At 43.0% G+C, this 26,266-nt stretch overlaps 2 protein-coding genes across 4 annotated transcripts; both read left to right on the plus strand.

The window, feature by feature from the left end:
* The first annotated feature begins 66 nt into the window (after positions 1 to 66).
* On the plus strand, positions 67 to 24,926 carry gng12b (guanine nucleotide binding protein (G protein), gamma 12b). 3 transcript variants are annotated; one of them, XM_055507997.1, is made up of 4 exons: positions 67 to 81; positions 3,642 to 3,917; positions 23,365 to 23,479; positions 23,568 to 24,926. In XM_055507997.1, the coding sequence occupies exons 2-4, from the start codon at positions 3,868 to 3,870 to the stop codon at positions 23,691 to 23,693; spliced, it is 291 nt and encodes a 96-aa protein (XP_055363972.1). In that variant the 5' UTR covers positions 67 to 81; positions 3,642 to 3,867; the 3' UTR covers positions 23,694 to 24,926. The 3 variants fall into 3 exon arrangements, with proteins under 3 accessions (XP_055363972.1, XP_029002257.1, XP_055363973.1); XM_055507998.1 differs by lacking the exon at positions 67 to 81 and adding an exon at positions 14,004 to 14,140 and having other exon boundaries at positions 3,670 to 3,917; positions 23,365 to 23,485; XM_029146424.3 differs by lacking the exon at positions 67 to 81 and having other exon boundaries at positions 3,663 to 3,917; positions 23,365 to 23,485.
* LOC129603969 (uncharacterized) lies at positions 17,685 to 18,713 on the plus strand. Its single transcript, XM_055507996.1, has one exon. The coding sequence runs from the start codon at positions 17,758 to 17,760 to the stop codon at positions 18,697 to 18,699; it is 942 nt and encodes a 313-aa protein (XP_055363971.1). The 5' UTR covers positions 17,685 to 17,757; the 3' UTR covers positions 18,700 to 18,713.
* Positions 24,927 to 26,266: the final 1,340 nt, after the last annotated feature.

Below are 26,266 nucleotides of genomic sequence, written 5' to 3' on the forward strand. Positions count from 1 at the left end.
CCACTATACAGTCGTTGGCACACCTGTATGCATCTGGCAGAAGACGAGTTGTGTCTCTATCGGGCGCCATCATGGAGAGACGTCAGTACTTCAGCTGGTTTTAGAGCAACAAGCAGACCTTATGTTTGAAAAACACCTCAATGTACCTGGTACCTGGTGACTGGGTTCATGAACCATGAGTGTCTGTACTCAGGATAAGCCATAGGTGGCTAGTCCAGGACATGTCCAGGGAAAGGGAGACTGTGCTTCCCTGTTTAGATTGTTGCCCACACATATGTACTGGGGCATCCTATGCATCCAAGTACTGCAGTAGTAAACTGTCCACTGATAAAAAAACAAACTATATATATATATATATATATATATATATATATATATATATATATATATATATAGTAAGATATATACTATGTATATATATATGACAAAAAAAAAATCTATTCTCACCCTCCGCGGGTGGTCTCATCCACTTTCCAAGGGTCCTTGGGAGGGAGCTTGAGGGTTTTGCGCAGTATCCTTGCTGTTCCTAGGACTGCACTTTTCTGGACTGAGATTTCGGATGTTTTTCCAGGGATCTGTTGTAGCCACTCCTCCAGTTTGGGGGTCACTGACCCCAAGTGCTCCGATCACCACAGGCACCACTGTGGCCTTCACCTTCCAAGCCTTCTCCAGTTCTTCCCTGAGCCCTTGGTATTTCTCTAGTTTCTCATGTTCCTTTTTTCTGATGTTGCCATCGCTTGGTATTGCCACATCCACCACTACGGCTTTCCTCTGCTCTTTATCCACCACCACAATGTCTGGTTGGTTCGCCATTACCATTCTGTCAGTCTGAATCTGGAAGTCCCACAGGATCTTGGCTCGCTCGTTCTCTACCACTTTGGGAGGTGTTTCCCACTTTGACCTTGGGGTTTCCAGTCCATACTCTGCGCAGATGTTCCTGTATACTATGCCAGCCACTTGGTTATGGCGTTCCATGTATGCTTTCCCTGCCAGCATCTTACACCCCGCAGTTATGTGCTGGACCGTCTCAGGGGCCTCTTTGCACAGTCTACACCTTGGGTCTTGTCTGGTGTGGTAGATCTGGGCCTCTATGGCTCTGGTGCTCAGGGCCTGCTCCTGTGCAGCCAGGATGAGTGCCTCTGTGCTGTCCTTCAGCCCAGCCCTTTCAAGCCATTGGTAGGATTTGTTGAGATCAGCCACTTCAGTTATGTTCCGGTGGTACATCCCGTGTAAGGGCTTGTCCTCCCATGATGGTCCCTCTTCCAGCATCTCATCCTCTGTTCTCCACTGCCTGAGACATTCACTCAGCACGTCATCTGTCGGGGCCTTATCCTTGATGTACTTATGGATCTTGCATGTTTCATCCCGGATAGTGGCTCTCACGCTCACTAGTCCTCGGCCTCCTTCCTTGTGGCTAGCGTACAGTCTCAGGGTGCTGGATTTGGGGTGGAACCCTCCATGCATGGTGAGGGGCTTTCGTGTCTTAACATCTGTGGTCTGTATCTCTTCCTTTGGCCACCTTATTATTCCCGCAGGGTATCTGAGCACTGGCAGAGCGTAGCTGTTTATTGCCCGGGATTTGTTCTTGCCATTGAGCTGGCTTCTTAGGTCTTGCCTTACTCGTTGGAGGTATTTGGCTGTTGCCGCATTCCTTGTTGCCTGTTCAAGGTTGCCGTTTGCCTGTGGTATTCCAAGGTACTTGTAATTGTCCTCAATGTCTGCTATTGTTTTTTCTGGGAGTGAGACCCCTCCTGTGTGGATTACCTTGCCTCTCTTTGTCACCATCCTCCCACATTTCTCGAGCCCGAATGACATCCCGATGTCTGAGCTGTAGATCCTTGTGGTGTGGATCAGCGAGTCGATGTCTCGCTCATTCTTAGCGTACAGCTTGATGTCATCCATGTAGAGGAGGTGACCTATGGTGGCCCCGTTCCGGAGTCGGTATCCATAGCCAGTCTTGTTTATTATTTGGCTGAGGGGGTTCAGACCTATGCAGAACAGCAGTGGGGACAGTGCATCTCCTTGGTATATCCCACATTTGATGGATACTTGGGCAAGTGGCTTCCCATTGGCTTCAAGGGTGATTCTCCACAACCTCATCGAGTTTGCAATGAAGGCCCTTAGAGTTCTGTTGATGTTGTACAGCTCCAAGCATTCAGTGATCCATGTGTGTGACATTGAGTCATAGGCTTTCTTGTAGTCGATCCAGGCTGTGCACAGGTTGGTGCGTCGCACTCTGCAGTCTTGGGCGACTGTTCTGTCTACCAGGAGTTGGTGTTTGGCTCCTCTGGTATCCTTACCAATGCCCTTCTGTGCTTCGCTCATGTATTGACTCATGTGCCCACTTATCTTAGATGCGATGATGCCTGACGTGAGCTTCCATGTTGTGGAGAGACAGGTTATTGGCCGGTAGTTGGATGGGACTGTACCCTTTGAGGGATCCTTCATTATCAGGATCGTTCGCCCTTCGGTTAGCCATTCAGGGTAAGTGCTGCCAGGCACTCATGGATTGCAGTGAGCTTCTTTAGCCAGTAGGCGTGGATCATGTCAGGGCCAGGTGCTGTCCAGTTTTTCATACCTGAGACTCTATTTTGGATGTCTGCCACTGTGATAGTCACTGGATTCTGTTCAGGGAGGTTGCTGTGATCTTCCCTCAGATCCACCAGCCACTGTGCATCGTTGTTGTGTGATGCCTCTCTCTCATATACCTTTCCAGTACTGTTCAGTTTCCAGCCTTGGTGGGTCTGCTCTGCTGTTATTACCCTGCCATTGAGAGTACACTTTCACAGGTTGTGTTGCGAACAGCCGGTTTATTCGTCTGGCTTCGTTGTCTCTGGTGTATCTCTTTAGGCGGCTGGCCAAGGCTTGGCAGTTTCGAGTGTTTCAGGTATGGGCATCTGGTACCTCTTGGGCATTGGTCTCTGTCATTTGGCTCACTTCCCTCCGAGCTGCCTTGATTTTTGCCTCCAACCTTCGTTTTCATGGTGGGTATTGTTCCTCATGGCTCCCATGGTTGCTCTTATACCTCTAGGAGAGGTGTTTAATTTTTCATGGCAGCCGCTGCCTCACTCAGATACGCTGCCTCGCTCAGCGTATCTGTGCTCATTGGGGCTTCATATCCAATTTCCGGTTGGGGAGATGGTGAAACCTCCCCTCTGACCTGGCATCCTAGCCCAGTTGCCGATGTTGGAACGCTACTAGCTGCTTCACCGTTAGTCTTGGATGTGGGTTTTGCATTTAACCCCTCTGACTAGGGTTACTTGCTACTAGTAGCATTCCAACAGAGCTTTGTTCTCGCAGCTTAGCCATTTCTTTTTTGTTTCATTTCTCGCCAAGGTGCTCTGGTTCCCCAGCAGACCTTGTTAGACGCCGGGCGACGTCTGAGCCGAATCTCATGTCTCTCATGATATGAGGTAGGTGGTAGCTTACCCAAGGACCCACACTTGATGCTTATTCACCCTAACGAGGATTCGAACCTACAATGGTTGTAAGTAATTTCATAATTAGTTGATTATTTTTATAGTTAAATACACTTAAAGTAGCAATAAGACGTGTTGTATAAATTATGTGCTTGTTGTGAAATACAGTATCTTCTCGTTGTGTAGTCTACGACACAAATTGCGGTTCCTTGTGACCGACAGATGGCGCCATTGGCCTTCCCACAGAGGCAGAGACATGAGTCCCAGCCCAGCAGCGCTCAGCTCCGCTCAGCAGCAGATGACTGCGTCCGTGCCTCCTGCCACCGGGGCTCCGCTGGAGCAGCACCAAATGCTGATCCTCTCCGTCGGAAAGTTTTTTTATTGCACACGCAGGCAGAGTTAATTTTTAATTCAAGCAGCTTTCGTCAAAGGAGTGTTTCATGGCTCGATGTTGATATATACGACCCCCCCCAAAACCAATCGAATCCGAGAAGCAAGGTGAGTATTTACAATGAGATTATGCGTGAGTAGTCTTTCAGCAACGGTAACATGACACCACAGTGCACGGATGCTGTGGTTGAACAACAGCAGCAGTGGATTACTGTACATGACAGCAGAAATGATAGCACATTATTTATGAGGAGTAATGTGGCTTTACATGTTCCTCAGAACATGCATAGTCTCAATTAGAAATAGAAAAAAATAATAAGAATCTGTATTACATGCTAAAACCATATATTTCCTCATGACAAGGACTCCACAGTAAGCTCCCCTGGGTTATGGGACTGCATTAAATAAAATGGATGGTAATTATCTGGGAGACAGAAATATGTTGTACAAACTCTGCAGGAAACTCTGCAAATTTGCGTGAGTCATGATTCTTCTGAAAGTGGTTTTTATTGGCACAAAGCTGCCAAAAAAGAACCTTGGATATTTAGTTAGATACATTCCAGAAACATTCCAAATTCAGATAAAAATGTTTAGACTCTCTTTGAAAAAAATCTTGTGCGTTTTAGGCTTGTGATGTGAACACGTAGTATGTCTAATTTTGCCCTAAGTGTGAAGTTGAGCCTCAGTAGTTGTCTGCTGCTGTGTCAGGACTGGCATGGCCCCGTGATCTGTTCTAAGTGGATAAGGACATGAAGTCTTTCCTGCAGATAATTCTTAATGTTTTGATTAAAATCAGGAACGTTCCTGTTAGAAACGTCAGTAAACAAGTTCTAACTCACTATTTGATGTCATCATTTGGTGCTTTAAGGTAATTGAGGTTTTACAACACTGTCCTGATTGTCTCAGGTTATCACATGATGTTATCACAATCACTATCATTTTAGCCGCACTAACTGAAGTCACACTGTTGATGTTGATGCGCAGATGTTTACTTTTGGCAACAAGAGACATTTGTTTTGCACGGGTTTTAATGATGTGCTCTATGCCTCCTCTGCTAATGTGGGCTAAATGACAATATGATATTGTATGAGCCTGTTTCAGCTGTTTTAAACAGCACTGTTTGACTATAACAGCGTATGATGTTCATCTGTGTGACAGATAAGATGAAGCAGAAGGCCCTGACGTTTTTCCACCGTTTCATGTCTGAGTTGAGATTTAGTTCTCATTATTGTGGCTTCTGGCGGTTCAGCGTGACTCCACCTGAGTGGGTTTTGGTGCTGACGCAGGTTTGACCATGTTGCCTGGTTACGCCACAGCCACTGGTACAGACTTCAGCGCGGTTTAATCTCGTGAGCGCCTCAAACGCCCCCCACCCCCTCCCCCTCAACTCGAATTCCACGCTCAGCCTCCAGGGAGCTGCTCTGTGCGTCACTGCTCTGGTCACAAAGACCTTCAGAGAATGCTGTTAGTCAACACAGCAGAGCCGCGGCCGTCGCCGGCCTCCAGCTCTCCTAGTCCTCAGCTACATGTGAACGGTGCTGCGCTGCTTTGACGCACGTCGAGGCCCTCTCAGCCTCCTTGTCATTGTGATGAAGGTATTATACGTTTGCTGAGTATGAGTGGACATGTCATACATAAGAGGGCTGCTTAGTACACAAAGCATTACCTGCTTATCAGCAAATGATGAATGCTTTCAATGGATTTCTATTTATATATCCATAAGAATATAAATGTTTACATGCAGCTTCAGTCCTGGCTCTCATGTTTATCTTACAGGCAGTAAGAAATAATGTCATTGATTCTTGTTTTCTGGGTTCTAAAAGTTATTACATGACATTTAGGTCCACCATCACTTCCCTAAACCCATCTGCCTCTATATCACTCACCATACCACCTATCAAGTGAAAACCTTGGCCCGTGAAAATAAAAATAAATTTATTGAAAATGACCTCTTCTTTTGTACAAATGCCCAAATGAAGGAAACAGTGGCATAAAACAATGTATATGAAATAAATGAGGGGACTAAATCATTAGAACCATCTTCTATTATAATATACACCAGTTCCACCACAAACTGTAACCCAGGTAATAAACATACCCTGTACAGTAGAATCATTAATCATCCCAGACAGTGTACTGGTCTACCTAATAAAGTGGCTAGTAGGCTAGTTACTACCTACAGTACATACATGATACAGAAGACGTTATCCTACAGAGACTTAGTTGATTAGGCTATGGAGGAGAACACTTGTTGCTGCTGTGGGCATTGGCTTTAAAAATTGCAAGCAGTTTGATTGGCATGGGATGCTGATATCAAATAGCTGAGTGTTGCCTTGGCAACCTAGCTGCAGCATATATGGAATTAGGCCTCCATGGTGCTCATCTTCTATTACCTGGTTAGCAGAGTGCTATGTATATATTTATATTCTGCCTGCAGCTTGGTGCTCCTTTTATACAGTTGGTACAATTTCGTTAAGCTTCTCTGATCTGGAATAGTCTTTTCAGAAGCAACAGATGTTTAGGGAACACCTACAGACGTTTGGATGAGGGTTAATGGATAGCAGTGGACCTCAGAATCGTTAGGTCATCTAAAGTAGGGAGCAGTTTGGTTGCCTATAAGTTCTATTAGAGGACATGTTTGCTTTCAAACAGTAGAGTTTTCATAGACTGTCTTTAAATGGTTTGACTTCTAGAAAGCGTGAGCAGGAAGTACCTCAGTCCTTGCAGAGCTCAGCTTTTGTGTTTGTAGAGTGACACTAAAACCTATGACAGTACCCAGGTCACTGGCTGCTGTTACCATGTATCTGTTCTGGCTGATGTGAGCTTTGCTGGTCTGTGGTGTATTTATAGAAAGATGCATTGTGCCGTCCAATATGATACGCAGCTCTGAAGCTGGTGCATCTGTGCTGCATCAGGACAATGAGTCTCACTGTCAATAAATGTAATTATCTTCTCTTTATGTCCCATAATGGAGCAACCTAGTTGTATTTTGTACTTTGTACACCGTGTTGTTTTAATAGGAAATATCTGTTTTAATAGAAAATATCTTAAAATATCTGTCAACATCATCACAACAACACAAGTTTTTCCTTTGATTTGCTGGTTACATGAGAACAGCTGTTAGTGAGTCTGTGTCGTATGTTGAGCTCAGCACAATTGTAATCAGTTATTGCTAGAAATGTTTATAATTATTTCAGTTGCTTTTTTTTATATGGCTTCTTGTTCCTGTTAGGCTGAATTATTGTTTATGCAGGCAAACAACAACCTGCACTGATACTGGACAGTACAGTAAATTATAAACTAGACAAGGAAGTTAGAGGTTGCTTAGCAACTGGAACCCTAATAAAACATGTTTGGTCTCACACAATAACAGACATCTGAGTGTGGTATAAAATGCAAACAGTTAATGTACAGTAATGTACTCTATTCCACTGAATATAACATAAGCTGCTTTTAGGTGGAAATAACTCTGTACCTTGTCCTAGCACAAAATTATTGAGAATACTAGTGACAGTAAGAGGTCCTAACTTCTCATTTATCGGTGTATTATTAGTTGTTAAGCCTTTCGAGTCAATTATACTAACACGTTTATGTCCACTAATTACAATCCTGCCATGTGGAGGTTTGTTGGTGTGTAAACTGTGAATCATAGGGAGAAATTATATATAATTAAAATACATACATATTTGTGTTAAAATGTTGCTCTTTGATAGCATATATTGGAGCTCAACACCAATGTTTCTGTGCTTGTTGTTGGTCTTGTCGGTGCATTCGACTTATAGGGAAATGCTAGGGCTGGAAGTAAGTAAACAGTAGGTGAGTAAACAGTATTTTGGCCTGTGTGCTCTGTAGTACACATCACCAAAGCACACATCCACAAGTTGTGACAGGGAGTTGTGTGATCAGAGGAACTGGCCATAGAACTCGTCTTAGTAGAATGTGTTATTAACTGATAAGTTTCCCCTTCCACAACCATTTTGACTTCTGTAAAAGCTGTCGCTGTGGCATAATTGTCCTGTTCCTCTTCCCAGATTTACTCAATAACTCAATCCTGCTTCCTGAGAACGTCTCAGCTGTTGCCTTTAATGGTATATGAGAGACAGCTTGGGTTGCAAACAATGCCGCACCAGTTTATTCATTTTTAATCAGACCCAGCCTCTATACTGTATGTTCGTTGTGGTTTTAACTGGCTTGGAGGTGCTGCCTTCTGCTGACTGAAGGTGACTTTACACTACAGCAGTAGGCTGTTCTGTCAGAGTTCTTGGCTGCATTCTAAGAAATAGATTTCATGTTGCTTCTAGGAGAAATAAATAAATGAAGAGACAAAAGAGATAACTTAGAGAAAATATAATTTATGTACCCCGTGACCCCGCATTAGGGAATAAGATGAATAAGATCCGTTAGAAAATGGATGGATGGCTGGATGGATGGATGGATGGATGGATGGATGGATGGATAATTTATGTATTATTTGCACTGTTTACTTTACAGTAAATATAGTATACATGCATATACAATAATGATTGTATTGTATTCTAATAATATATATATAATCTAATATATCTATAATCTAATAATAATAATAATCTATAATAATCTATAATATAATATAATATAATATAATATAATATAATATAATATAATATAATATAATATAATATAATATAATATAATATAATATAATATAATATAATATAATATATAAAAAAAGAAATTAGAAATGTCGAGTTCTCTCTGACTTAGCGAATCATCAGGCTCCATAATGTACAATAGTTGAACAGACGAGTCACAAAAATGGATTCAATGGATATATATATTTACAATCTTATATTAGAATACAAGAGATATTAGAATCTTCTTTGTAGTAATAAGAATACTAAATGAAATATGTTTGCTTTGTGGCGAGATTCAACTACATTTTACATGGGCAGCTCGGTGCATTTCTGGAGTTCCTCCACATGGTGTCAGTATCAGTCAGTATGTACCTACAGTAGCCTCACTCTAGCTTGCCCATTAGCCTGTATTGACTGTTTAATAATATAAGTGGGTAATGTGTAACCTGAATACGTTTCTCCGTCCTTATTTGGTCATGAAATGCAGGTTGAATCCCATTAATGTCAATCACATAAACCTGAGGACTTTAATCTGTTTTTGCAGTATTAGCTCTGCAATTGTACATTGCAGCTGTTTGAACAGCTGCACAAGCATTAATATATAGTTATATGATTTAAGTCAATGCACATAACAATCTAAACGTAAGAGTTGTCATCCACAAAATGACAGACAAAGAGAAAAATAGGAAATAAAAGCAATAAACTGAACTTATAATATTTGATAGCACATAACACGTTTAGCATCGAAGAAGTTGGGAGAATTTGCAGGAAAATTAGTTTTGACTAAGGATCCTTTCTCCAGAGGGCAGGTATGTTGGTGACAGGTGTCAGAAACACAAGCCAGCTTCCTGTTAATGAACTCGCCTCATCTTGATACCAACACCAGAATGTAAGAATCAGTTCCTATCAGCGAGCTGAGCAGGTTAAGGATGTAAGCGTTAGCTTGGATGATGAGGAGAGGTTTTTATTTTTTTTTTAATTTTGTTTAGGCTAGAGCTCTTCAGGCAAGGACTCCATCCTGTTTCACAAGCATCTGCTCATATATGGACATCTTCCTCCCTCCTGCATGGTTACTACATCCACTTCCTGTGAATGATGTATTACTGCATGTTCACATGTGTAACTGCCGGGGCACCCTCCTCACAGGGTGACACGCTGGAGAGGAGAACTAGGTCACAGTGGATCCAGTCTCTGTTTTTTTTCTTTGACTCTAATTGTGAAGGGAACTGCAGGGAAGTTGTGTAAATGTTGTAGTTCAGTTGCAACGTGCCTCACACGAACCACACTAACATTAGGTTAACACCTTTAGCCTAAAAGCCAGTCAAATTCAAACGATGATAGCAGAGATTTTATTTATTTTTATCCTTTTAGATGTTCCTAAAGTGTTTTTTGTGTGGGTTTTAGTGTTTGTTACAAAAAACGCATTTTGCAAATTGATAAAATATTCACTTTTGACAAAAGAATGAATTTTTATTTTTGTCAGTATTGTTTGATTTGCATTTTATTTACAGTCAAATAGAGCCTACAGTGTTTTGATACAGAGCAAAAGTGGTTTTAGTTTAGTTAAATCTCATTTCAAATTTTATTTTGTTTGCCACTAACAATCCTTAGGTGTTATCTTTAGCCACACAAATGATCTTTTATCCAAAACATTCTCTGTTGATTGTCTTTTACATAACAAATTAAGTCATGTGCATGAGCAACTACAGTAAGTGTTTAGCCTCTTCAAATATCTATAATAGTCTGTTTTTAGGTGGGATCTCATTTTCCCATTTGAGACTGAACAAACTGAGTTGGGCTATGAAAAGATTTGCCTGAGTCGTACCAGGCGATAGCAAGCTGGACATACCCACATCCTACAGACGTGTTCTATGTGTCTGTGCTTAGAGGGACAGAGATAGTGCTCCTACGTGGCAGTAGTCTGTCTTCTGTAAAAAACAAGCCCAAGCCTTTAATCATGACTGCCAGGCCCTGACAGTGCACCCAGCCACTTTGTTCGCTCAGACGCTCTTATGCCACATGTCTGCCACACAAGAATCCCAGCCACTCTGATCTTCACTGTGGGTTCAGCCTTCCAGTTAACAAACAGAAGTGTTCAGAAGATCCAGACAGCAGGTCAGGTTGTCACGCTGCCCAGAAAACTCTGCCCAGCCACTGCTTGCATGCCTGGAATTCTATTCTACAGGCTGCTCCTTCCTGCTTTGATTTTCCGCCACCAGACAGTGGCAACAGAAATATTTTCCAAGCCAGAAATAAGTTGTTTTTAATTGCATTTCCTCGCCAGTATGCACTTAATGGTCTATGCTGCTGTAAAAATGCTCCTTTGATTGATGTGATTAGGGGTGAAGCAGGGTGGTATGCTGCGCAGCTCTGCATCTGCGTTCCATTGGCATTACACTCTTCTGAAAACAAACCGCTGCAACTGGCCTGCGGATACTTTTCCTGTGAGATCCTGCTCGGTGCATTGAATGAATTTAGTGTTATAATGCTCCAAAATGCATGACCGAAATGAGCTTAGTCATCATTTGCACTCCCCGGGCTAGACACGGGTTGGAAATGATACGATATAGGCCAGTGTTCTGAGCTGGGGCTGTGGTTTGCAAGGATATGTTGCAGTTTTGCTAAATGCTTTGCTTTTAAGGAACAGACTCATCTAGGTCATAGTGACCTATGACGTCATGAATGTTCTGACCTATGCAAATGATTTATGTTATGTGATACTGCGTATTCAAATGTGCTATGTTTACTTTTCATTATCAAACTATGCTCACAAAGACCACATGACATTGCCTTTGCCAAATGCATGCACGTGGACCTGAATTGGGTTAGACAAAATGCAGCATATTGTTTCCATATTATTTCTTTGTCCTGTTGCTGAGCAGCTTAATCATTATGCATGTGCACGACATACAAACAGGTAGCGTTGAACTGAAAAATATTCACTGTTGTTACTTGAGAAACTGAGTTTCTGTTTCCTAGGGCTTATTATAATTTTCATCTCTAGAGGAAGTATTCAAGGTAAATAAAAGGTGTGTCCTTGAGCAAAACACTTCACTCTTCACACTTTGTGCACAGCACCTCTCCCTCAGGGGGATGGGTCGACTGCAGGGATTCATTTTCTGCAGTGCTGGGATCAATAAAGTTACAAATACAAAAGCAATTGAGTACTGAGCAATTCACTGAGCTAAAATACTAACATTTGCCTTCCATCAGAAGTAACATCCTGCACTTTCCGAACATCTTCCCAAAGTTAGTGGGTCATTTCAATAGGAATGTGCATAAATGCGTCCCATCCACGTTGCCTGCTATTGTGAAGAGCTGAGTGACGTGGATGTTTGGGATTCCTTCTCTCCTAACAATACTAGTTTCATTGCTGTCAATATCTTAGCTCACGCCATTTTCTCAAGCAATAATGTGTGAAGCCAAAGGGCAGATTACTAATGCATCAGGACTGCAGGTTTACAATCAGGTGACTTCCAGACTCTGATATATCATTAGACAAAAGCTGCAGCCAGTTGTGGAGTGTCCCTCAAAGGGCACTATGGAGAGGGTGTCCACCCCAGTGGCGCTTACGTCCGCTGCCTCCTACACTGCTCATTATGTGCAGTTTAGTGCGCACTCAGCTCTGGGGTGCCTCAAAGTTCACAGGAAGGAGAAAAGGGAGGAGGCGTGACGGTGATTCCTGTTACTGAGGTCAGGAGGCTGTGTTGTTTTTCCCAGGCCCTCCCCTAATTCTGTCTCCCTCTGCCTTTTGTTCATCATGATAAGCAGTCAGGTGACAGGAGAGCAGACGCCTCCCTATCACCTACCACCATGTCCCTCCTCCAGCACAGTGGCGTGTGCTGATTAGATCGTCCCTTTAACCAAACACACCACAAATTGCCTGCAGCATAAGAGCACAGAGTGCATGTGAGTTCAGCTGCATTGTCCACATTAGGTTTCACGTTTTCATATGACAACACATGCTTCCAGTACCACCCACCTGATAGATGCAGCTCCTCGTCCTGGTCAGTCGATCCAGTGGCACCTTCACCTAGCAACTCTCTCATACACAGACAGTGTCTGTAACCCCGAGTCTCTGGTATCCACGGTAACCATGTGAATGGTAGATTTATATCATTAGATATTGTGTTAACCTCACCAGCTATTATTGTTCTGTCACGACTCCTCCAGAATGCTGACCCTGAAACTAACGATCCATGGATGGGAAAATAGCTAATGTTAGCTAATTATGCATTGACAAGGAAGAATGTCTTGTCCTTCACCTTTCAAATCATTGCACCCTTGATCAATCCGTATGACACCTAAACATAGTGTGCTTGTGCTTTTGCACGCTGTTGACCTGAAGGCAGTGTAATGCCAAGGACTCATACAGCTGTAGATGCAGACCTTTTTTATCAGAACAAATTTGGAACAAAAGATTTCCAGTACATCTCCTTACAGCAAAGTGATTACTCCTCCAATCATCCAACAGCTTTATAAAGTGTGTGATCTGTTAATAATTCAATTTTAATGACTGCAGAACTGCATTCATAGCCAGACATAAAACTTTTGGTAAACATATAGAGTAAAGTAAAGTTGAGTAAAGCTTTTTCATCCAACAAATACAGAAAGCAATTCACAATATTACAAATGTTGAAAAGGCTCATGGAAGCAAAGTGCTGTAATGTCCAGACCTTTCCGGTGAAGGCTACCACCAGAAGAAGTCAGACGCTGAGCCACGTGTGCTCCGGCTCATGGACACAAATACTGTGATTGCAGAAGCTCATTTGATTTTATTTACATTTATGATTTACATGCTGAATTATTGCTTTGCTCTTAAACTCCTTGGAAAAACCTATAGTTGCCTATGGTTGAAGAAGCAGTGCTTGGAAATTCTTTGTTATGAAGTAAAGGTGAAGGGGCTCGGTGTTAATACCTGCAGCACAGGTCAACAGCAGCTATATTTCCTCCGTTGGGACTGAGGAGGATGCTGTTTGTCCTGAGCAGCAGACCGTGTCAACAGACCGGGCCGGTGTCTCAGCGTCTTGTACCGCTGGCTTTGTCTGCTGATGGAGTAGGAATTAGAGGAATTTTCAAGCGGACTGTTTTACATTCCCATATCGTTGGGTGTAAAAAAGGGCTGACTTTCGTTCAAATAAGGCACCAGTTTCACGTATTTCATGAATGGCAGGCCACTAACTGTTATAATGAGAGCTGTGACTTGGTCGCTCTGTGCAATGTGAGAGCAGCGAGCTGAAGGTGCTGTGAGAATGAGCAGTGGGCTGGTGAATTCCTATCTGCTGAGCGGAGAGTTGGTTTCTGTCTAGACACAGCTCAGTTGTCGGGGGGACTCGTGCAGATCCAGGATTCCCCCGGGCTCCAGGAAGTATCGATGGGAAAGAGTGGGCTGTTTTTTTCATCCTTCTCACTTTTCCCTTTTTAGGGGATTTTCGACACATGCAAAATCTGCTGACATCCGTTTTTTCCTGCTTTTGTTTGTGGTGGGAGTTTTTCTCCCATGATAGGGTGGAGACAGTTTGTTGTGTAGAGATATCAACAGCTTTAAAATCTAACTGCTTTCATGTCTCCTACTTGGCAGGAAATAGCAGCCTGGCTCACCTTCACACAGAGCGGTCACAGACACAGATTCACAGATTCCCTGGTGTGGGAAGCTGCATCACATCCATCCAAAATCAAGTCTCTCTCTGCATGAAGCCTCACCGTGACTCTGACTGAGTAAGTAGTAGTAAGTCACAGAGCTGAGAGTTCATGAACTGGTACCTTCAGCCATGGCCTCGATGGATCCTTCTCTGATCCATGCGTTTTCACTTGTTGCTGGATTTGGAGGACAAGGTTATTTATAGCAGATCCACTTTAGGCCCATTGTTAGTCAGAGTTTCACACTAAACACTGCAGCACATACTGTACAAAGCACATGTTCACACAGTTTTGAATGTTAGCATACCTAAAAAAAATATACTTGTATGAGTGTGTGCAGTGGTGCACTGGCGGATGGGTCAGACATAGAAAGCCTTTGTTTAAAGTCCTATTCAAAGTGTTCCCCATGCCACACCCACATTTGCTGCTTGACAGCACGTCTTGTATTAATAGCAGCAGCTGGTGGCACACTGTGGGATGTGCAGTCATTCAGATTTAACTGAAGACATGGCCCAGCATTTTTTCAGTCATTGGGTCTTCATAAAATCAAAGCAGGCGCCAACTGTGCAGGTTTTTGGAAGAAAATCAAAGTCTGACAATACGCATGATGATGATGTATAGCAGGAGAGAGCAGCACCTGTTTCAAAGGCTTTGAGGTGCGTGGAACTCCTGATGACTGAGAAAACGTTGCCCAGGTTCAAAGACGGCACTAATCCATGGATGTTCTTTATGTGGGGCGTGTATGAAGGGCCTCAGTTGAACTGATTTCTCACAAAGTCAGACATGCGTTAGTTGAAGCTTTGAACTTTTCAACGGCTGGTGAATCTGCAGGCTGTGTGGCCAAACACGCAGACACAGACACTCAAAGGAAGCCGTTCTTCTGCACGTGGAGCCCAGGTGGAAGGAGCAAGGGTGTGATGCTGTTGTCCTATCAGTGACCTTAGACTCTGCTGAATGTTGCATGCCACTGCAGAACTCAGGGGGGAAACTGTGGAGCCTAGGGAGAAACTCACAGCCTGTGACTCAGTGGCTTGGAACCCCCCGTCTCCTGTTTTGGGCCGCAGCGCGAACACCTACATGTTTCTTTTTATGTTGGCTGGCTTCACACCCAAAGTCTTCAAAGCTTTTAGGCGCCGTTAGAAATGTTTCACCGCTGAGGCTTGCAATCAATGATGTTCCTGCACAGACTGGAATGCTGTTGGCGTTAGTCATGCAGTTTGTCTCAACAAAACTCAGGAGACATGTTTGTTTCTCTTTGGGAGGCCTTTGTCTCCTGCGTCTGCACGCCTGACTGGACAGTCTGGCTCCCAGATAGCATCAAGCTGTCTGAGATTAGCTCTCAGGGCACAGTTAAACTTGTAAAGGCTCCAGGGTCCCGTCCCAGTGCCTCCATTCCACATAATGCCCACATAGCTGTTGCGAGTGTGGCACAATTCTGATAGGCTGTCTGCATTGTCACCATGACAGTAATGTGCCTAAGCCTTGGGGCTTTATTGTAGAGGAGCAGGTCCTGGCCCAGGAGGGGGCTCTGGAGCATGCTGCTGTTGTTGCCAGGCAGTTTAGAGTGTAACGTACAGATAATGGAGCTGGGCAGTGTCCCACAGCCCAGCCGGTTTGGAAGTGGACAGCTGATAACCAATCGCTCAGAATGCAGCTCCCAGCCTGCCTTCTGTTTATCATTTCCCAAATAGCATCTTAGCCATCTACTGTACTACAAACGTAGCATACCTTGGTTTTTTGTATTGTCTCTTATCTACTGTATGCTACTATTTATTAAAATATTTTACATATATAATATTAATATTCACAGTACAACAGAGAAGGTGTCTATGCATTGTAATGCACAAACTAGTATCATACAACATTCAGTTGATTACTTTAATAAAGGATTATTAATTCTGCTGATATTTTGTAATATATATACACAGTACAAACTGGCCACACGTAAGTACACATGCAAACGGGCGCGACCACAGCTGAGGGGATTGCTGACATTCTTTTGAATGGAAGGATTTTCCAGGTTCAGTCCAACTACAAATAATTACACAGGAGACGGTGGCTGAGATGTTTCCCATCCTGTTTGTGTTTGCCTAAACGGAAAGAGGTCTCTTTGCAGTCATGCACTGGTTTGACTGGGGTCTTCTTTCAAAAATAGTGTTATAGGGCCATAACGTATACTTAATAACTTAAATATAGTTTTATGTTTTTGTTCATGTCCAGATTAAGCACCTGCCTGACTTACTATACTACTATACTACCTTACTATATTATTCATTTGCTTTCATAAAAAGAGTGAGATCAGGAGCTTGTGCATGATCAGGAGCTTGTGCATTACCGTCAGTCAGCCGTCAGTCTGACTGACGGTAAGCGTATCGCGTCACTTCCGGTTACTGAGGTTTGCTGCCGCTGTGTGTGTACAGCGTTACTCTCCGCTCTTTTCTAAATATTATCGTTTTATATCCGATAGCGACTGCTAAAAGTTTCAAAACAAGCTTGTAACACTCAAGCATCTTTTTCTTTCATTAAACGTCCTGCTAATTTACACTGTTATCTAAGTGTTTTCTCCGCTAGCGTAGCTCCTAGCTTACTTTCCTGCTATGGCTTCCCCCTTTTCCTCTCCCTCTCGCTCTGTTCGGTGCTCGGTGTGTCTTATGTTTAGCTTATCCTCCGCCTCCTTTAGTGATGGTAATGGTATCTGTAATAGGTGTACGCTAGTTGCAGGGTTGGAGGCGAGGTTGTTAGACTTAGAGTCTCGGCTTCGCACTTTAGAAAACAGGCCAGCTAGCCAGGTCCCTTTAGCCGGTGCGGAGCCTCCTAGCTTAGCTGCTACCAGTCCCCCGGCAGGTCCCAGGCAGCTGGGCAACGACTGGGTCACGGCTCGTAAGAAACGTAGCTTTAGGCAGGCACCCACGGTGCACCACCAACCGCTTCACATTTCAAACAGATTTTCCCCACTCAGCGACACACCCGCTGAGAAACCCACTCTGATCATTGGTGACTCCATAGTCCGAAACGTGAAGTTAGAGAATCCAGCGGTCATAGTTAGGTGTTTGCCTGGGGCCAGAGCGGGCGACATTGAGTCTTATCTTAAGCTCCTGTCTAAGGATAAACGTAAGTACGCTAAGATCGTAATACACGCAGGAGCTAATGACGCCCGGTTACGCCAATCGGAAGTCACTAAAACTAACATTGAGTCGGTGTGTTCGTTCGCCAAAACAATGTCGGACTCCGTAGTTTTCTCTGGACCCCTCCCCAATGTGACCAGCGATGACATGTATAGCCGGCTGTCATCGCTCCACCGCTGGTTGTCTAGGTGGTGTCCTGCAAACGATGTGGGCTTTGTGGCTAATTGGAGCACTTTTTGGGGAAAACCTGGGCTGATTAGAAGAGACGGCGTCCATCCCACGTTGAACGGAGCCTCTCTGCTCTCTAGTAACATGGCCATGTTGCTTAGTCCCCCCACTCCGTGACAACTCAGAGTGGAGCCCAGGACGCAGAGTCGCAGTCTTACACGCCTCTCTGCATGTTCTCTACAGCCGCGACCCACTCTTAGTCTTAGTTATCGCATAGAGACTGTGTCTGCTTCTCGACCACCTAAACTATACAAGTCACAAACAAATCAAAGAGGAGTGACTTACCAGAATTTAATAAACATCAAAACAGTTCCTCTTACGGAACAAAGTAATAGTAAGCTAATGAAGTGTGGTTTATTAAATATCAGATCTCTCTCATCTAAATCCTTTTTAATAAATGACTTGATAAGTGACCATCACATAGATCTGTTCTGTCTCACTGAAACCTGGCTGCAGCAGGATGAATATGTTACTTTAAATGAGTCGACTCCAATGAGTCACATCAACTATCATGTTCCAAGATGTACAGGTAGAGGTGGAGGAGTAGCAGCAGTTTATAAATCAGATTTATTAATTACTCCTAAACCTAAACATAGTTATAACTCATTTGAGAGCCTCACTCTGAGCCTTTCTCACCCAGACTCTAAAACTCAGAAACCAGTTGTGTTTTGTATTGTTTACCGTCCTCCTGCTCCATATTCAGAGTTCTTAACTGAATTCTCTGAATTCTTATCTGACTTAGTTCTTAGCACAGATAAAGTCATTGTAGTGGGAGACTTTAACATTCATGTAGATGTTGACAGCAACTGTCTCAGCACTGCTTTTAACTCCTTAATAGACACTATTGGTTTTACACAGCAGGTAAATCAACCCACTCATCGTTTTAACCACACTCTAGATCTTGTCCTGACATATGGAGTTGAAATTGATAATTTAATAGTTCTTCCCCAAAACCCTCTGTTATCTGACCATTTCTTATTAACTTTTGAATTTAGCACAACTGACCCTATAACAGCTGGAAAGAAATGTTACTATAGCAGATGTTTATCTGACAATGCTGTTGCCAGATTCAAGCAGATGATTCCATCATCTTTTGCCTCAATGTCTTGCAGATACACAGAGAACAGTCACCTTAATCCTTATGAACAGGTTGACTGTCTTGTAGATGATGCTGCAGCTTCTCTACGTACAATGTTAGACACAGTGGCTCCTCTGAAGAAGAAGACAGTGAATCAGAGGAGGTTAGCTCCGTGGTACAGTATAACTCAGACATCCGCAGTCTAAAGCAAAGGACTAGACAACTAGAAAGACAGTGGCGTTCCAACAAAATGAATGTAAACTGCATTGCATGGAAGGACAGTCTAATGAAATATAAAAAAGCACTTTGTGCTGCTAGAAAAACATATTATTCCTCCCTAATTGAGGAAAACAAAAACAACCCCAGGTTTCTTTTCAGCACTGTAGCCAGGCTGACAAAGAGTCATAGCTGTATTGAGTCTACTATCCCCTTAAATCTCAGCAGCAATGACTTTATGAACTACTTTACTAATAAAATTATTATCATTAGAAAAAACATTCAGCAGCGACTTCTTCCAAATGACAGAAAGCACTGTCTAGATCCATTAACTTTAAATTTATTAAATCCTCTGTCTTACCTAGACAGCTTCTCCCCCATAACTCATATGGAGTTAACCTCAATAATCAACTCTTCCAAGTCGTCCACTTGTCTTTTAGATCCAATCCCAACCAGATTACTCAAAGAAGTTCTACCTTTAATCAGCTCATCCATATTAAATCAAATCAACCAATCTTTACAACTAGGCTATGTACCACAGGCTTTTAAGGTGGCTGTGGTCAAACCTCTATTGAAAAAGCCAAACCTTGACCCTGGACAACTAGCCAACTATAGGCCCATTTCAAATTTACCCTTTATTTCCAAGATTCTGGAAAAAATCGTGGCCAAACAATTATCTGACCACCTTAGTGGGAATAACCTGTATGAAGATTTTCAGTCAGGATTTAGAAAACATCATAGCAGAGAAACAGCTCTGGTTAGAGTCACTAATGATCTTCTATTAGCTTCGGACAATGGTCTAGTTTCTGTCCTTGTCCTGTTAGATCTTAGTGCTGCATTTGATACAATTGATCATCACATTCTATTACAGACACTAGAACATAGAATCGGGATTAATGGAACAGCATTGGGATGGTTTAAATCCTATTTGTTGAACAGATTCCAGTTTGTTCATGTTAATGATAAATTCTCCACACGCACAAGGATTAGCTATGGAGTTCCACAGGGTTCTGTGCTGGGTCCAATTCTGTTTAGCTTATACATGTCTCCTCTAGGTGAGATTATTAGAAAGCATTCTATTAATTTTCATTTTTACGCAGATGATACTCAGCTATACATGTCCTTGGAACCAAATGAAACAGATCAACTAGTCAAAATTCAGGGTTGTTTAAAAGACATCAAATCCTGGATGTCCCAAAACTTCCTTCAACTAAACTCAGATAAAACCGAGATTCTTATTGTTGGGCCTAAAAATCTGAGAGAGACACTATTGAGTCAGATAGCCACCCTGGATGGCATAACATTAGCTTCAGATTCTACTGTGAGGAACCTTGGTGTCATGTTTGACCAGGATCTCTCTTTTACATCATACATTAAACAAATCTCCAGAACCGCCTACTTCCACCTTAGAAATATAGTTAAAATCAGAAGCATCCTCTCTCAGAGCGATGCAGAGAAACTGATCCATGCATTTGTTACCTCTAGGCTGGACTACTGTAACTCCTTACTCATAGGATGTCCTAACAGCTCCTTAAAAAACCTACAGCTCATTCAAAATGCTGCAGCCAGAGTTCTGACAGGACTTAGAAAGAGAGATCACATTTCTCCTACATTAGCTTCTCTGCACTGGCTGCCTGTAAAATGTAGGATAGAATTTAAAATTCTTCTACTCACATACAAAGTACTCAATGATAAAGCTCCTTCTTATCTTAAAGACCTTATAGTTCCTTATGCTCCCAGCAGAACACTTCGTTCTCAGAGCGCTGGGCTACTTGCGGTTCCTAGAGTGTTTAAATGTAGAACAGGGGGCAGAGCTTTTAGCTACCAAGCTCCTCTCCTCTGGAACCAGCTCCCTCTTCAGGTTCGAGAAGCTGACACACTCTCCACCTTTAAGATTAGGCTTAAAACCTTCCTTTTTGATAAAGCTTATAGTTAGAGATGGTTCAGGTCACTGGCAATTATTGTTAGTCACAGGAACCATCTCTTAGTTAAGCTGCAATAGACATAGACTGCTGGGGGACTTAATTTATACACTGAGCTCCTCTGTTTCCTTCTACCTCCTCTGTCCCATAACCTCCCATCATTGTCCCATGTTTAACTAACCTTGTCTCTTTCTGTCCAGTAGTTGTGCTTCTCTCCTCTCTCCCCCCCCACCCCCACTCTTTCTCCCTCTCTGTCCTCACCCACAGGTATCATTGGACTCAAAGTTTGGTGTCTGTGATGGGCAGCTGCGGATCCAACCATCCTGCCTGCATCCAGTCCCTGGTCCTACCATCCTGCCTGTGCTCTGTTGTTGCTTGTTGTTGCTTGTTGCTGTTGCTGTGCTTTTCTATCTCTCTATCCTCTCACCCCAACCGGTCGAGGCAGATGGCCGCCCACATCCAGTCTGGTTCTGCTGGAGGTTTCTTCCTCGTTAGAGAGGGAGTTTTTCCTCTCCACTGTTGCTGTCAAATTAAATGCTTGCTGTATGTGGGATTTGTTGGGTTTAGTTGTGTGAGGTTTTAAACCTTACTTTGTAAAGTGCCTTGAAATAACTTTGTTGTGATTTGGCGCTATATAAATAAAATTGAATTGAATTGAATTGAATTGAGTATGTGTGTGTACAGTACATTCAGACCTTATAAAATCTTATTTTTATCCTTCTATAAGTTTGATTTAACAAATGAAACTTTGCGCTTTGTTAACATTTGTATAACTTATGCTTGCTTGTTTCCAGTTTAAGAAAGCCATTGGACAGCAAAGCTCCTTAATAGACAATATACAACTTCCCATGTGTCATATTCATAAATAATGACAGAATTATTTGAAAGAGACTCACTGCAGGGCGAGCTGCACAGCAGAGTCTCAGTGCGCCCACACCAGGGAGGGGACTCGATCCTGATGCCAGAGAGACTTCTAAACCCATTCACCTCTGCAGGACAGACTTCTGCAGATCTCATACCACATGTGGCACTTCTGGCTGGAGGGGATGTCTCTCCACACTGCTGTTCTTGATCTCTGACCACACAGCAGCAGCAGCAGCAGCAGCAGCAGCAGTGTGGTGCAGATTCGTTCTTAACTTATCAGTCGTATAAAGTTGGGACTTGCAAAGTTGTATATGTGGAGTTAGAGATCGTAGTGGCACAGAGGCCTGTGGGGTGTCTTAGCAATGCTACTAATGGAGGGTTAGTACTAGTCTGAATTATTGCTTCTTTCAACGCACTAGTACAAACAGGGACGTAACAGCAGTGCAGTTAAACACTTACTGGCATCTCATCAATACATTTTATAGTTTACCAGGACTTTATTGGATCCTTTCAAGCTCTTAGAGCCGTGCATCACGTAGCATCACTGCAGACGTCGGAGGTGAACATCAGCCCCTTTCCTGTGTCCTCTTGTGCCTGAGAGGCACAGCTGAGGGCTGTAAAATGCAGATTTAAGGCAATGCCAACTTTAGCTTTGCACAAGTCAAGTAAGCACAGACTACAAAGCAGTTTGCACTGGTCTAAGGATAAAAGAAAAAAGGTCATAATGTCATCATGCAATCTTGAGGAAGTTATTTTTGTTTCCTCACATGTCTGTGCAGCTTCTATTTTTAAAGGCTTTTACCACATATTTAATCATTTATACTATAGAGGGGAGCTGACTAGGGAGCTTCCTGTGGAAGAAGTGGGTGTGGTGGGCCGGGGATTATGAGGGATGTATGGTCTTGACTTCCGTCTGTAGTCAATTTTGTAGTAGACCATGTTTCATCTCCCTTCCGTGCCAGAGTGTCCCCCTCCTCCATAATATCCTGCACCAGAGCAAAGAACAAACACTGGCAAACCACATGCCAAAGATTCCCTCAGCCCCGAGAGACACTATACGTTTTCTTGTTTTTTTCCAGGAACAGGAGCTGGAAATTATCAGTGCCCAGCAACTGTTGGGTACAGAGAGATACTGTAAATCACTATAACACGGTGTTCTATACTTGTGCCTCTGGATCAGAGGCTGTTCTTTCCAGTTTCTAATTTTTCTGAGAAACTTGCAGAACATCAGAGAACACATCAGGCTTTGCTCAAACGCTGCTTCCTTCTTTACGGCGTGTGCTCTGCAGCTGGCCAGCACAAAGGGCTCGGTAGGAAATTGCAGCTGTGTGCAGCCTCTCCTTAAAGTTGTTCTGTGAGTGACGTAATTCAATGGTAAAAGCAAACCATCGTATCCTGGAAGGGAGGATTGTGAAATAACAATCCGTTAGGTTGGGCCATCAGCTTTTACGCACGTCCAGTGGAGGTGGTTCCTAATAACCTCGACTGTCACTTCTGAGAAGTTGCACACACTGTATGTTAATATTAGTTGTTTGAGCTGGAACATGCTGGGATTTTCTCCTTGTACTTTTGCAAAATAGCATTGAATTGAGTGGTGCAATGAAATGTGCAACGTTAGAAACCTTTTTTTAAAGATGCAAGTATCATTCCTTTTTTTATTTGAATGGTGACACAAGATAACGAAAAAGTTTTAGGAAGTTTTAGTGAAGTACTGATGTTAGTTTGTGAATATGTTTCTACCTTTGTTGACCTTCTGTCTTTAGTGTGTCACTAGATGTTTTTTCCTTTTTTCCATTGCCCTTATTATACTTTTTTTCTTTTTCTCTATCTATGTAGATGTTCTGCACTAAGTGTGTTTGTTTCTCCCAGGTTTGAGTGCAGCTGTTCTAAAACTGCCATGTCATCAAAAACCCAGAGCTCCAGTAGCATGGCCCAAGCCAGACGAACGGTGCAGCAGCTGAGGATAGAGGCCAGCATCGAGAGGGTAAAGGTGCGTCTGCCTGAATGGCCTTCTTCTGCTACGCACATGTCAAAGTAGATCAGTGTGAATGTGTGGGCCGGTTCCTTCGCAGGTGTCCAAGGCTTCGTCCGATCTAATGCGCTACTGTGGGGAACATGCGAAGAACGACCCGCTGCTGATGGGCATTCCCGCTTCAGAAAACCCTTTCAAGGACAAGAAGCCTTGTACTGTTTTGTAAGAATAACACTTTAACGTTTACTGCTTTTCATTTTGATTCTTTTTGTGGGAAACAGCGCGTAATACTGTTCACAACTCGCCTTAAGGCCAGTGTGTCCCCTTGCTCCCGTAGTTACATTCCACTCAGTTCTCGCACTGTTGTTACACCAAAGAACAGGCAGATGTCTGAAACTATGGCCTCAGACTTCACATGCAGCTCTAACGCAGATCAGTGAGAGCTCTCATGCTCAACAGTGGCTTCTGTTCCTTTTTGACCTTGGTCTGAGAGGAGCCACTCTAATTATCTCAGCGTGCATAAACACTGTTTAACCATCTGTTTAATCAGATCTTTTGAAGTTTCACTGCTGTCTTTCATCAGGCTAACGTCAGGAAACGTTTGGAGCAGTTTGCTCGCTGCTGATAATGAGCATCCAACATAATGGTATCCTGTCCATCCCACTCCACCACTGCTGCTCTTGCTCATATTTTTTCCTTTATTGCAGATAGAAATAATAAACTTTAAGTGTCAGACTCAACCCGAGCATGTGCAAATTGAACAATCAAATTATGCATAAGTATTCTTTAAAGGTTTTCCTTAAGAGCTTATTCCCTCCAAGCCAACTGTGCCACCTAATTCTACCTGCTGTTGGTAAAGACATGACCCACCTAACGCTTTTGCTCTCTAAACAAAAAATACAGGATTTTTTTGTTTTGTTTTGTTTTATTTCCCTAGTTGTTTCTTGCTTTGTGCAGAGCTGATTCCTCTTCCTGACTTTGAAAATCTGTAAACACCAGATGACTGTTATATTCTGGGATTGAAACATTCCATTTTTACACTCACTCTAAAACCTCTTTCAATTTTTCTACTCGTTAGTTTGCTTGTGGGTGCGACTAATTCTGCTATTTTACCAGCCAGGGCCTTAATGATGAAGTAACCTGCCTTAACCTACTGAACTGACTACCTTCTGGTCATGTGCTGTCATCTAGGCTCATACTGTGAAAAACAAAGATCCTTGAGGTGAAGGGAGGATATGCTTCTGTATCCCTGTGTATGATGTCATATTTCTAAATGTCCAGTAAGCAGTTGCTTTAAGATATCTGTCATGTACATACATGTGGTGTGGTGTGTATGTCTTTGAACCACTGTATCTGCTTGCTTGTGACTGTTTAATGTACTCCACAAGACAGTGTATCATTCAATAAAACCTCAAGTCTGATTTTCAGTTTTGCAAATGAATAAAAAACTGAACTTGTGGATCTGGCTCATTTTGAAGCTCACTGGTTGACTTTTGCTGCTGAATTCTGTGATCTTAGTACAGAATCAGGGTAGACAACGTAGCTGTCCTGCTTTTACATTTTCACGGTCAAGTGAAATACTTGTGCAAAACAAGTCAGTTTCCCTTTTTACTTGCATATTATTAGTTATTAGTTGTGACAGACTATTAACCCGTCCAGCGTGCACACTTCTTCACACCCAAAGAACCACATGTTGCTGGAATCTCTGGAGACCAGAACAATGCCAACCGGAGAGGGAGAAACTGGACTGGGATCTGCTGGGTCATCAGAAACATGACTCCAGGTGAACGCTAATGCCACTCTGAGTCAGCTAAAGGTGAGCTAATCCATTGCTAACTTCTCAGTCATATCATATAACTTTATCCTGTGATAACATCTGTCCTTGACTGTGCTGTGTTTACTGTCTGTCCTGCTGCATAGTGGCTGATCAAACCAGTTAATGCTGCTGTAAATGTAGGTCTTGATGCCTCAGGCTTGACTTGTTGACGGCGTTTGCAGGTAAAACTGGATACTCAGGCTACTACTCGAAACTCATAAATACCATCTGTTTGTTTCTGAATCATTAACTTTGATAGAGCTGCAGTTCTGCACAAAGCAGACATGCTTTGCACACATCATCATGCTTCGTGTACTAGTAAGAGGTCAGGGACACCTAAAAATTGCTTTGCTCTCATTTCTCTTTCGGTGTGTTTGCTTCTGATCCCAGATCAGTGTTTTCATTCAGTAACCCCTGCCCCTCTGCAGCTTTCTCTTTCTTCTGTCCAGGTCTCTGCAGGTGTGATGTTACAACCACAATTAGGTCAGGCCATATGCGTTGGCCCACATTGATGTAACTCTCACTTGAGTCTGATGATTGATAGGACAGGCTTTGTGGCTGCACAATTTCCAGTAATTGTGTTAGCCGTCAGTGCAGCAGGGAAGCTCCAGGACAAGCCATTAATCCCATACCTACAATATCTCACCTACTTTAACAGTAGACGTTCTCTGTGCGACACAAAGGCTTTTGTGGCTTCAGGTTCCGTATTGTTCTAGTTGTTGCACTACTTTCCAAGACATCAACATCATTCTTTCAGTTTCAGTTCAGCAGCAGCAGCTTGGCCTCAGCAGCAGACTGTGGTACTGTGGTATGTGTGGACCTCACACTCTGGCCTTCAGACACATTTCTTCTAAAGTGCACCCTTTAACTTAAGTCCAGACTTCACCATAGCCCCCTCGCTTTATTCATTCTTCATTCCTCTCCTCTCTTTCTGTCATTCTAGCATTTCGACCCACTATTTTGCAACCCATCTGTTATCTAAT

Source organism: Betta splendens, chromosome 4 (genome assembly GCF_900634795.4).
Source record: "Betta splendens chromosome 4, fBetSpl5.4, whole genome shotgun sequence".
In the NCBI taxonomy this organism is placed as follows: domain Eukaryota; kingdom Metazoa; phylum Chordata; class Actinopteri; order Anabantiformes; family Osphronemidae; genus Betta; species Betta splendens.